The 11,373-nt window shown below is 48.8% G+C and overlaps 5 protein-coding genes across 5 annotated transcripts; 3 read left to right on the top strand and 2 right to left on the bottom strand.

Moving 5' to 3' along the window:
- Positions 1-1,020: 1,020 nt before the first annotated feature.
- Positions 1,021-2,277, top strand: TrAtP1_011548 (uncharacterized protein). The gene is made up of 2 exons (XM_014085011.2): positions 1,021-1,798; positions 1,860-2,277. The coding sequence occupies exons 1-2, from the start codon at positions 1,098-1,100 to the stop codon at positions 2,254-2,256; spliced, it is 1,098 nt and encodes a 365-aa protein (XP_013940486.2). The 5' UTR covers positions 1,021-1,097; the 3' UTR covers positions 2,257-2,277.
- A 1,003-nt stretch (positions 2,278-3,280) lies between these two features.
- TrAtP1_013370 (uncharacterized protein) lies at positions 3,281-5,156 on the top strand. Its single transcript, XM_014084675.2, has 2 exons — positions 3,281-4,063; positions 4,142-5,156. The coding sequence occupies exons 1-2, from the start codon at positions 3,469-3,471 to the stop codon at positions 5,008-5,010; spliced, it is 1,464 nt and encodes a 487-aa protein (XP_013940150.2). The 5' UTR covers positions 3,281-3,468; the 3' UTR covers positions 5,011-5,156.
- A 262-nt stretch (positions 5,157-5,418) lies between these two features.
- On the bottom strand, positions 5,419-7,007 carry TrAtP1_011547 (uncharacterized protein; the record flags this gene model as incomplete). Its single annotated transcript, XM_014084674.2, has 2 exons — positions 5,419-6,702; positions 6,780-7,007. 2 exons carry the CDS (start codon positions 7,005-7,007, stop codon positions 5,419-5,421), a joined length of 1,512 nt encoding a protein of 503 aa, XP_013940149.2.
- Positions 7,008-9,675: 2,668 nt separating this feature from the next.
- Positions 9,676-10,308, top strand: TrAtP1_011546 (uncharacterized protein; the record flags this gene model as incomplete). The annotated part of the gene is made up of 1 exon (XM_014084672.2): positions 9,676-10,308. One exon carries the CDS (start codon positions 9,676-9,678, stop codon positions 10,306-10,308), a length of 633 nt encoding a protein of 210 aa, XP_013940147.2.
- A 306-nt stretch (positions 10,309-10,614) lies between these two features.
- TrAtP1_011545 (60S ribosomal protein eL38) lies at positions 10,615-11,152 on the bottom strand (the record flags this gene model as incomplete). The annotated part of the gene is made up of 4 exons (XM_014084671.2): positions 10,615-10,649; positions 10,762-10,890; positions 11,017-11,050; positions 11,123-11,152. 4 exons carry the CDS (start codon positions 11,150-11,152, stop codon positions 10,615-10,617), a joined length of 228 nt encoding a protein of 75 aa, XP_013940146.1.
- Between the last annotated feature and the right edge of the window lie 221 nt (positions 11,153-11,373).

Raw genomic sequence — 11,373 nt, 5'->3', positions numbered from 1 at the left:
AAAAAAAAAAACAAGTACAAGTAATGGCTAGCTATATTCTACTATAACTACAGGCGTAATAAAGTAAAAAGCTTTTGCCCCGAATGCATTTGTCCGCACTCAGGAGCCAGCAGAGGACTGATTTGCTTTTTGAGACGAAGCTGACTTGGGCAAGACTTGGGAGAAAGTGAACGACTATATCATGCGATTCCCCAGAAAACCACTTTTTTGCCAAAAGCCACACACGTTTAGGCGGTCAAACATAAGTTAACTATGGCAATATAATAGCCATGCTTGGGAAATATAACATAGAGGCTCTTGGCATAACTTTGCACTCTACTGGCTGTTTCTAGTACACATTCTAGGCTAGGAACACATTCTGGATAATGATGGTCTTCAAGTAGAAGTTATCTTCCAGTTGCTAGAGGCATGTCACGCAACCCACTGCAGCACGCCTTATGGTTCCCTCTGCCTGTCACTAGCTTAATTCTTCTCTTCATCATCATTAGTAGTTTCCAGTCATAGTCACATAGTGCACCTTTGAGTGTCAGTGCCTTTAGTTGTTGTGTTTGTTCTCATTCGCTTTGCTTTGCTCGTTGATCCTTTGTTCCATCGTGATCCCTCACAAGGCAAGTGTTCGCGAGGAATATTCGGTCCGAGTAGTTAATTGCAGGAACAACACGCAATATTTTCGGAGAAAATGTATTCTTCTTATGAAGTAGCCAGTTAAAAAGCCCTCGGAGCTTCCTAAAAGAATTGAAAGGAGCATCCTTTAGCGGGGATTATTGCTAGGCAAGCGGTCGACAGAAAAACAGGGAATAAGAAGATTTTGAACACCCAAGCTAAAATTATACACATACAATCTCCAACTTCTTTCTGTGAAAAAGATGTGCATATTATAGCGGGTTACGCGCATATTCATTTTGCGGTCTCTGTTTTTTTGTCTATTGTTTGCTTGGCTATACTAGGAATAGAAGCTGTAGGATGATATCATAGAGGCATCCCTTGAATTAACTCTATTACTTTGAATATATACAATATTTTCATGAATTATAAATAACAGCTCCCTTTCTTTCATTATCTATAGTTAAATCACTAACCACTAATACTTAGCAATCATGTTTCTCTATAAACTATTTTCTGCTCTGCTTATTCCTGTTACGGTTCTTAGTAATCCTATTACTACTAGCATTGAGCAAAGGTCACCTGGAAATGTGGTTCAGGCTGGCTCACCAGTTGTTATTGATGCGAATGGCATATACATCCGGGCAAGCCCTCTTAAAACTGGAGGTTTAATAGCTGGTTATACTGCGCATGAAAACGGTCAGAGTATTCTTCGTCTTGCTCAGTCTGACAATAGTGGTTCTTCGTGGAATTTTATTGGTGAAGTCTGGCGTGTTGATACATCTACGCATGATGTTGATAACGCTATGCCTTTGCAGCTTCCCAGTGGACGCATTGTATATGCCTTCCGCAACCATGACCGCACAGGAAACACTTTTACATACTACCGACTAACTCTGTGTTATTCCGATGACGGTGGTAAGAACTTTGTCTATGCATCGACCATAGAGCAGCAAGCAGCCACTCCAAATAACCCTAACGGCCTCTGGGAACCTTTTCTACGTGTTGCCACGGATGGGTCACTACAATGTTATTACTCCGCCGAGAATAGTGCGGTAGATCAGGACGGCTATATGAAGCGTTCAACAGACGGAGGAATAACTTGGTCAGGCTGGACCAAGATCTCTGGAGGTGACCGCACATCACGCGATGGAATGATTGGTGTTGCAAATATCGATAACTCGGGTAACTTAATGTAAGCTGTTTAGCCCTGTTTAGGAATGTGTGAACATAGCCTAATGATATTACTTTTCTAGTGCTGTTTTTGAGAATACGGAATCCGGCCCCTTTACCGTTGACTATGTTCTATCTCATGACGACGGTAACTCTTGGGGACAGCGAGGGCGCTTATACACAGCAAGAAACGGGGCCGGTGCCGGAGCTCCTCAAGTTATGAATGTTGGTGGTACTCTTGTTACAAGCTTTATGACAGATGAGGATGTGGCCGGAATCCCTGGCAGCGGTTATGACGGAGCCCAAATGAAAGTTGTTACTAGTGTAGACGGAGGTCAAACATGGGGCCTAGCTACTGTCACGGGCGATGCCCGCTCACATTGGCCTGGGCTCTATACCCTTAACCAAACCCATTTCCTTGCCCTCTACTCTAAAGATGGCTTAGGTGCAGTTAGTCAACATTACCAACTTGTCAATTAGGTACTACTAGCTTAGCGGTGCTTTTTTACCCAAGTTACATTACTATTGGAGTACATAGTAGAGTATATGCTTTATAGAAGTTGTACAATTTGCTGTGTTCTATTTTACGCTTTTGACTTATACTTGTTGAGCAAAGCTGCGAAGCAGATTTGCGTAGGTTCCAACCGGAGAAAATCGCACTTGCAGCTTTGCTCCTATTAATGGGCTGAGAAAAACAACGCTGAATGGAGTTTAAAACTAATTCGAGTGGCAATTGGTCAGGGCAGGATCTTTTACCGCCCTCGCGATGTTAATATACCTGTTCTTTTGGTGTTTTCATAGCTCTTTTTCCAGTGTACTGCAATGGTCGTTTTCGCCACGTTATGACGCCCCATAAGATGGCTTCGATCAAAATAGGCGGCTTCGTTCGAACAAGATGGCTTCGATCAGTGCAGCAGCTTTGCTCACCATTATGAACGCTTTGAGCGGGCATCACGATTTTCTTTGTCTCTGTATGCTCCGTCTTCAAAGTCATGTCAATTCTTAGCTGCTAAAATACCTAGTAGACTTTCAGCAATGATGTATAGAGCTGCAGTTACATCACTTCTGCTATACTGCAAGTCCGTTGATAAGATAATGGCGACGGTAGCAGCAACTAGGCGCCAGAAATAGCATTTTATCTAGAAACCAAAAACGGACGGCACTCTTAGGACGGTACGCACTGTACCAGCCACAGATTTGCATAATGGTTTGTGCGGAGAGAGACTTTACATTGACAAAGCGGACACTCATGTCGGTCGCCAGGTACTGTATCAATTGGTGAATTTTTGATGGTTTTATTATGCAGTTTCTATGGATATTATTGTGTTACAGTACATAGCCCAAATTTGTACACAATGCAAACGATAAATGCAAAGTTGAACGCTTCCCGCATCTGATTGTTCTTATTGTTCTTACGGCGCCGCGCCGCTATTTGGTCCGGACCCATCGCGGGCGACAGCATTATCTGGAGCTCCAGCTCAGAAAAAAAAGCCCCGCCATTGGCATTTACACCTCGCAGCATCCAACATGCCGCCTAAGCCAAAGGCCACTGCAAAGGCCGCCAACCCAGAGCCCAAAGGCAAGCATGAACCGATTGTTCTCCCGCTCCCAGCGTGATTGGATGCTATAGTCTACACGCCACAGCAATCCGCCAGCTAACACCAGCTCTCTTGTCCTCTACAGCTACGACTGATGCCCCCCCCAGTGACTGTTGGCGAGCGGTCCAAGCAGCGCTACTACCAGACCAACCCCGTCGAGCGCCGCTTCGAAGAAGTCGGCTTCCCTGGCCTGACGCCGGCAGAAAAGAAGACGTACACCCACTCGAGGCTGATCCTCCCCGTCGCAAACCGCCAAGTGTCCCTCTCGAACAAGACCGACCGCGAGTACTGGAAGCAGGTCACCAAAGAAGGCCTCCCCTGCCGCCGCCTCAAGAACAACTACAGTTGGGGAACAGACAAGCACGGCCGCGACGTTGGCACCTACAGATTCGAAGAGCTCAAGAAGCGATCGCTGAGCCAGGCTAAGCTGACTGCGCTCAACGTCCTCCATCGACAGTTTCTGCTCAAGAGGGAAGCCGCTCGCAGCAAAGGCGCCGAGCTCCCACAGGAGGACATCGATCAGGAAAAGAAGAGGCGGCAAGAGATGGCGGCATTGAAGAGAGAGCTCTACGGGGAGATTCCCGGACCGCTTGGCAACGACCCAGAGTGGGACGATGTGATTCCCATTCCGCAGGAGGAGCCTCAGGATGCCTTGGCGAGGATTGCCTATACCGACGACTATGCTGAGGGTATGACCATACAAACCTCTAGAATGCATGATACGAGAGGAGAGTGAAGGCATATTCAGCTAACATCATCATCTCCAGCCGTCTCTTACCTCCGCGCCGTCATGGCCTCCGAAGAATACTCCCCTCGCTGCCTCCGCCTCACAGAGCATGTCATCGCCATGAACCCAGGCCACTACACCGTCTGGCTCTACCGCTTCAAAATCGTCTCCGCCCTCAAGCTCTCCATCACGGATGAAATCCAGTGGCTCAACGACGTTGCCCTGAACCACCTCAAGAACTACCAAATCTGGCACCACCGCCAGCTGCTCCTCGACCACCACTTCGCCAACACGCTCAGCTCCGACGCCGAGGCCACCAAGCAGTTTGCCAAATCCGAGACCGACTTCATCTCCAAGATCCTCGCCAAGGACACCAAGAACTACCATGTGTGGTCGTACCGCCAGTACCTCATCACGAAGCTCGACTACTGGAGCCCCTTTGAGCTCGCCACCACGCAGAGCATGATTGAGGATGACCTGCGCAACAACTCGGCGTGGTCGCACCGCTTCTTCATTGTCTTCTCGGATCCGTCCCATTCCACAAAGGGCAGCGCTGCTACGGAGTATGATCCCAAGGTGCCAGACGCCATTCTTGATAGGGAGATTGCGTACGCAGAGGAGAAGATCAAGCTTGCGCCGCAGAATCAGTCTTCTTGGCTGTACTTGCGCGGAGTCTTGGCGAAAGGTGGCCGCGGACTGGATACAGTGGGAGAATTTGCCTCGCAGTTCTTTTCTAATCTGGGCGCCGAGGACGAGGTCACGAGCTCGCATGCGTTGGACCTCATGTCAGAAGTTTACCACAAGCAGGGCGATATTGAAAAAGCCAAGCTATGTCTGGAAGAACTATCAGAGAAGTGGGACCCTGTGCGGGAAGGATATTGGAAGTACCGGCTGTCAGAGCTGAAATAAATAGAGTGGCCTATATATAACCTGGATTTAATCTTATATATGAGTAGTGGCTGGTGGTCTTTATAAAATGTGTTCTACTGTCAGAGACAAAACATCAAGTCATCAAATGCGTTAAATCTATTGTATCTAGAACTATGATTAGAATTGATTTTTGTTATATCATACAGCGAAAAAGAAAAAGAATGGAAAAGAAAAGAAAAGAAAAAAGAGTTCCTCAAACGCCACTGCAGCGTCCCAATGCTCATGCGTTGAAAAGCAGTGCTACTGAACCTCTTCGCGCACATGTTCTGTCTGCTACCATGATATTAATCCAATGCCAGACCACACCATAGCCTCCGAGCTTCGATATTATACGGGGCTTGGCTTGGCTTGGCTTGGCTTGGCTTGGCTTGGCTTGGCTTGGCTTGGCTACTCGCTCTCCACTCGCCAGAATTTCCATCCTTCTCGCTCGCCACCATCGCCGTGGACACCGACGAGCTGCTCGACGCCCTCAGTGCCCTGCGCGTTGAGGAACTTGTCCACGTCAATTTCCATGCCGCCTTCTTCGTCTTCCTCGGTGCCGTTCTTCAGTACGGCCGGCCACAGGACTCCCACGCCGTCACCACCCAGAGTAGTGCCGTACTTTTCGTAGCCTTCGGCCTCAAACTGGCTGTCTAGCTTGGCAATTTTCTCTCCCGGCACATTGGGCTTGAGCAGAGTGATGGAGCAGCCGCCACCACCAGCGCCAGTGAGCTTTGTCCAGCCGATGCCCTCGTGGTCTATCAGCTCACGCACTCTCTCCAGGCGGGGGTGTGATACGCTCAGAGCATTCAACAGGCCGTGGTTGACAGCCATGAGCTCACCCAGTCTCCGTAGGCTTTCCTCGTCTTTTGGATTGAAATCCTTGTCCTCGATCAATTGAGAGGCAGTATCTGTGATGTGGCGCATGGCCTCGAGGATTGGGCCAATAATCTTGGGGTGTGTCTTGTTTAGCTTTCCAATCTTGCCCACCTCAACTGCCGTTGATTTGGCCTGTTTCGTGTCTACAAGTAGCAGTGGTAGTTCGGGGAAGTCCCATAGTGGGCGTACAGATGGCGGCTTGTTGTAATCTGTTCGCTGGAAGACTACCGCCTTGCCTTGGGTCGCCACGGTGTTATCAACCCCTGAAGGGTTCCCATGAATACACATCTCAGACACAAAGGCCCAACGGTTGATTCGCTCAACCTGAACGCGCGCTTCTTCTGACGGCTGGTCGGGATGAGGGCCAGAAAGGGTCCGCAGCTGAAGCAGCAGAGCCGCAGCTAGACAGACAGATATGGAAGCGCTGCTGCCCAATCCAGCTGAAATAGGAATTGTAGAGCGCAGAGTGTAAAGGCATCCTGGGAATCGTGGCGACCCAAGAGAAAGGAAGAGATAGAGGAATGCTGTGACAGAGTTCCGGTGAACTTTTCGAATCTCTTCTGGCCGGTCTGGAGAGACTTCGTCGATGTGCGGCTGCAGGGCAGCCAGTAACTCGGGGTCAAGCTGCGTGACCAAAGAAAAGTATGACTTTTTCTTGTCTGGGTGCTGGAACTGGGCCCAGGGGAGATTATCGATATCCCAGGAGTGAGTGAGATCAATGTCGGGGAAGCGAAGCGAGACGGTATGCTTTGACTTGGACAGCGTTGTGACGTGGAGGTAGGATCGTAGCGAAATGGCGGCGGCGATGGCAGGCTACACGGCAAGAACATGACCAGTTAGCGATTGATGAATTGCTTGAAAGATTGCATGTGTCTTAACATCCAACGCACCTTGCCATATACAACGGAGTGCTCTCCAAAGACAATCACCTTGCCCGGCGCAGAGACCATAAAGGGCGGCGCCATGGGGGCAGATGCCCTGCGCTGCGACAGAGTGCGGTGGTGGCCATTGCCATTGACTGGGGACACGCTCCCGTTGGTCTCTGCAGCGTCGGCCATTTGGACTGCTTTGGCAACTTTGAACGGCTCGTCTGCTGGCGTCGGACGCTGCAATGTCATGACAGTTTGGAGCTGCTACCTGATTGTCAGGGCAGGGGTTCTCGAGGCGCGAGGGGCAGAGGTCGCCTCTAGAAGATCGTCGTCGTAGATGCGCGGCGGTCAGAATATGCCAATGCTGAGCTGTTATATACGTATATTCATGTGAAAAGAGGCGTGAAGAGGAGAAGCTCGAGACTGTCTGGCCGCAGGATGGGTGATGCAGAGACTTTGTACAGCACAGCTTCTCGACGTGGAAGTACAAGGCTGCTTGCTGGTCGTGTCGGCTGCCCCCCTACGCCAAAAGGATCTGGGGCCAAGCTTTTTGGGATGGCCAAAGTCAAAGCGACCCAAGCCTTTCCTGAAAGGAAGTCCCCGCACGATGGAATTTAGCGGCTATTGATCTCCAACTGCCCCAAAAACGGGAACATTCAACAGTAACATGATAAAGGCCAACTGATGCACCTTATTCCTTGCTGCACCGCTATTTGATTCGAACAGAGGTCCGATCAGTTGCTCCAGTATCTAGATTGTAATCTGGCATTCGCACATTCTGTCATGCGTCACATCCTGTGAAAATCCCACAGTCAATCAACCAGATACCACGACCTCCTCCAACAGATCCGCCAGATACGAATGCGCGGATTGTACACATTGGTGTCGGATACGGTTGCACCCACGATCACGCCTGCATTAGCCAGCCGCCACCAAGTCCCAGCTGTCTCAGCGCCGCACAGTAATGATGAAGCCCCAATTGGAAGAAATTTCGCTGGTGGTGGGCGCTCTACTAGGTAGTAGAGACCATTGGCTGGCCTTTTAGCCCTGGACATTGCTGGAACAGGGCAAGTGGGGTGAATCCTGGCAAGTGGTAGCCAAAACAAGCGAGACCGCAAAATAAATATACACGTGTAAAACATCAACAAGAGCACTATTAGCGCAGAGATTGATCTTAGCCCAATGTGCACATAGTTGCCCGGTTGTGTGTTCAAAATTTTCTCGGTTTCACTTTTTTTTACCACTGTTTCCCGGATGCCGCTGCGTATTCGCACTCTGACAATCCTAAGCCGAAGCTAATCATTTGTGAGACCAGACAGCTGGTGCGTGGCTGAATTGGATTCGTCGATATATTCCGATTAATCTTCCAGCTGCTCACTACTGTTAGTATTATGCCCGGAATAGACTTTATATTAGATAGATGCACAAGAGATATGCCACCTTCGGGCTAATTGATCAATGGAACTAGCCAGCAGTCGAGCACGCAGTCTCTTGAGAGATTCGGCAACCAAGTGCCGTATGCTGGCATTGACTTGATATGTAACCTGCCCATCTTATCCATTACACGTAAAGAGATCAAATAAAATGAAGAAATATATAGGCATTTTAAGTAGTTGCAATATTCAAATATTTAGCACACATTTCATCCATTTAGAGGAGAGAAGTCTATCAATTTTATGTTAATAAAGCAATGTAAATCGACAGCCACCATCTATGCTCTCAGCAAGGGTCTCGAGACGCTGAGAACTAAGATTCGCTAGTCGTTCAGAGAGAAATAATTTTCAACACCCGCGACAATCTGTGTTTGAGCCATCAATTTAGATCTTAAATTCATTGTGCGATATGCTGAAGTTGGTAAGCAGAATGAGCAACGGCCTGCATGGCGCACTCGGTAAATATGCCGTGTCAAGCAGGCAGTACAAGAGAAGCGGAAGTTTTGTCGACAGGAGATGCTCAAAATTACTACTGTACGCATAGACAGGCATGACACAAAATTCTTTACTTTCACTATTCACATGATTATATATCCTTTTTGTCTTGGCAGCTCCCCATGGAAATTTGTACCACTGAGTGCTTTATAGAACTTACACTCATACCAGGCGACATCGTCTTCAATCGTCACCGCACTTACAATTGAATCTCATTCACCGATTCTAAACTACTATTTAAACGCCCGTTTCTTTCCTCATGTAGCGTCGTCAATGTGACCTTTCAGCCGGCGTCAATCACCCGTCCCCTCATTAGCTGCGGACAAAATAATCATCCCACTCCCTCCCACGCCACCTTTGACAAAAAAAAGTCAAAAAAAATCCCCCCTGCCAAAAAAGGAAGATTGCGAGGAACCTGACCCAACCCAAGTTTGCGCCCATCGCCCTTTGATTTCAGTGCCACCGCCATCCTGTCACTGCGATACGTCCAGCGGCCTCTTAAAAGGGCGGGGGTGATGACGACACAAAACGCCTCAAGCCACCTCTTAATATTTATTTTTGCCCAGACAACTCGGGCTGATCGACGGAGCCTTAGTTTATTGAGGGGGGGGGGATGAGCTAAAATGAGATTGACTCACCTATAAGGGAAAGTGCAGCTGCTTGCGCGGCCGCGATGCCTTCATGCTCCCTCTTTTTGTTTAAATTACCAAGGTACCCTGTAAGCTGCTGTCTCCCACGGATATTCTAGGTTACCGTCTTACGCAAACACCAATAATTCGAGATTCGAAACAACTGTTGTCCGCGGAGCCACGGATTGCCAGCGTCACCGTCTCATTGCCTAGATTTAAAAAAAAAAAAACATCTCATATGAGATAAAAGGCCTTCGGTTGCTCGCAGTAGCTTTCCTAAATCCATAGTTCACACTTCAATAACATCATCCAATCATATCTGTTTCCCTTTGTAACACCACACACACGCACTTAGCCGTCATGCCTGTCACCGAGTTTGCCCTCATCAAGTTACGGGGCCAATACGATACCCTCGAGTTCCTCGAGACTCTCATGGAGTGTCAGGAGATTCAGGACAATTGGGTTCGCAACAACCAGGCGCACAACTTGAATCCCGGCGCCAATGTTAGCAGCATGTACACTGACGCAACGAACCAATCGACCCTTCTCATCACAGCGCCTTGGGATTCCCCCGAGGCTCACGGAGAATGGATCCAGAGCGCCGAGAACAGGATGGCAAACGGCAGCCTGAGCGAGTTCACCGCGCCAGGAGCCGACTCTGTCCTGCTGTTCCACATGGAGCCGGCGGGGAAAAGGCCGCAGATGCGCGAGGCCTTCAAACACAAGGACAGCAACGATACATTCGACGTCTGCCGCATAACGGTCAAAGGCAATCATCGAGAAGCACTACAACTTAAATATCAAGCACTGGAAGACGAATTGCGAAAAGAGGGTCAGGAGAAGAGCATATGGGCAGGCTGGAGGATTGAAACGTTTGAAGAGGAAGAGGATCTGGTCATCTTCTGGGCGGGCGATGTTCTAAAGGAGCGATTACAAGGCTTGGCGAGCCTTGCCCTCAAGAAGGATCATCGCCGCTTCAAGCACATTGTGTAATTGGGCACATCACCGAGCACCTGAGTCCCCGTTTCCGTTCCTTCTTCCCCTTGTTCTTCTTCGTCGTGGCTCTTCATCAGGCGGCTTTCAGCTGGGACACATAATCATTCGGACTCATCAATCGGTGTGTGTGCGAATTGTTGCTTTGTTTTGTTTTTTTGCGTCTCAAATCGTTATATTGAGCTCTATTGCGAGCGCGCGTTCTGAGCACATGAAATGCAAGGTATCCCGAGACGCCCAGTTTGTGCATGTAAACCCTTCTCACGCCGAATGCCACCACCTCCGTTTTACCGCCAATTCATTTTCTTAGTTCTTCTTAGAAACCTCTGCGATCTGCAGGTCTGTAGTTGAAAATACAATGTTAGCTTTTCATCATCTTCTCTCGTGTTTCGATACCAATGCCGTCGAAATCGAATATGGGAGGGAGTAACAAGAGATCGGGGGGGCGCATACTAGGAGGAAGGGACTGCTTAAGCTTCTCGGCCTTGTCGTTGTCCTTCAGCACCAGGGTGTAGAGGTGCTTCTGGCATCGGACCTTGAACTTGATGTTGTGGGCCTTCTTGTTCTTCTTGATCCGCGCGGCTGCAAGAAAAGCAAGTTAGTTATTGAATTCCTCTCCTTTCCATCTTGTCGCTTCATTCTCGAATATCGTTTTTATTCTTCCTCGTCCGGGGCGGCCTTTCAGCTAGCTGCATCGAAAATACGTACACGAAGCGTCCTTGCGACGGCAGATCTCGATGAACTGGAGAAAAAAGGATGTCAGTACATTGATAAATAGAAAGGTAATCAACTCTTTCTCAATCAAAATCCTCACCTTCTTGATATCAGCGACCTCCTTAGGCATTTTGGCGGTATTTGATCGGCTCTGTGAGACGGGGTTCGTGGGCAACAGAGAGTAACGAAATTTACGATTGGAGATAGTATGGCTGGATTTTTGGCAACAAATTATTTTTGTGCGTCCGCTTCGCGGGGGTGAGACGCACAGACCAACAGATACACTAGCCACAATTTAGGCTGTGGCGGTGGCTGGTGGTTGTGACTGGTGGTTGTGGCTGGTGGTTGTGG

This window comes from Trichoderma atroviride, chromosome 6 (genome assembly GCF_020647795.1).
Source record: "Trichoderma atroviride chromosome 6, complete sequence".
NCBI lineage: Eukaryota > Fungi > Ascomycota > Sordariomycetes > Hypocreales > Hypocreaceae > Trichoderma > Trichoderma atroviride.
Note: the sequence above shows the minus strand (reverse complement) of the source record. Positions and strands in the feature narration are given on the sequence as shown.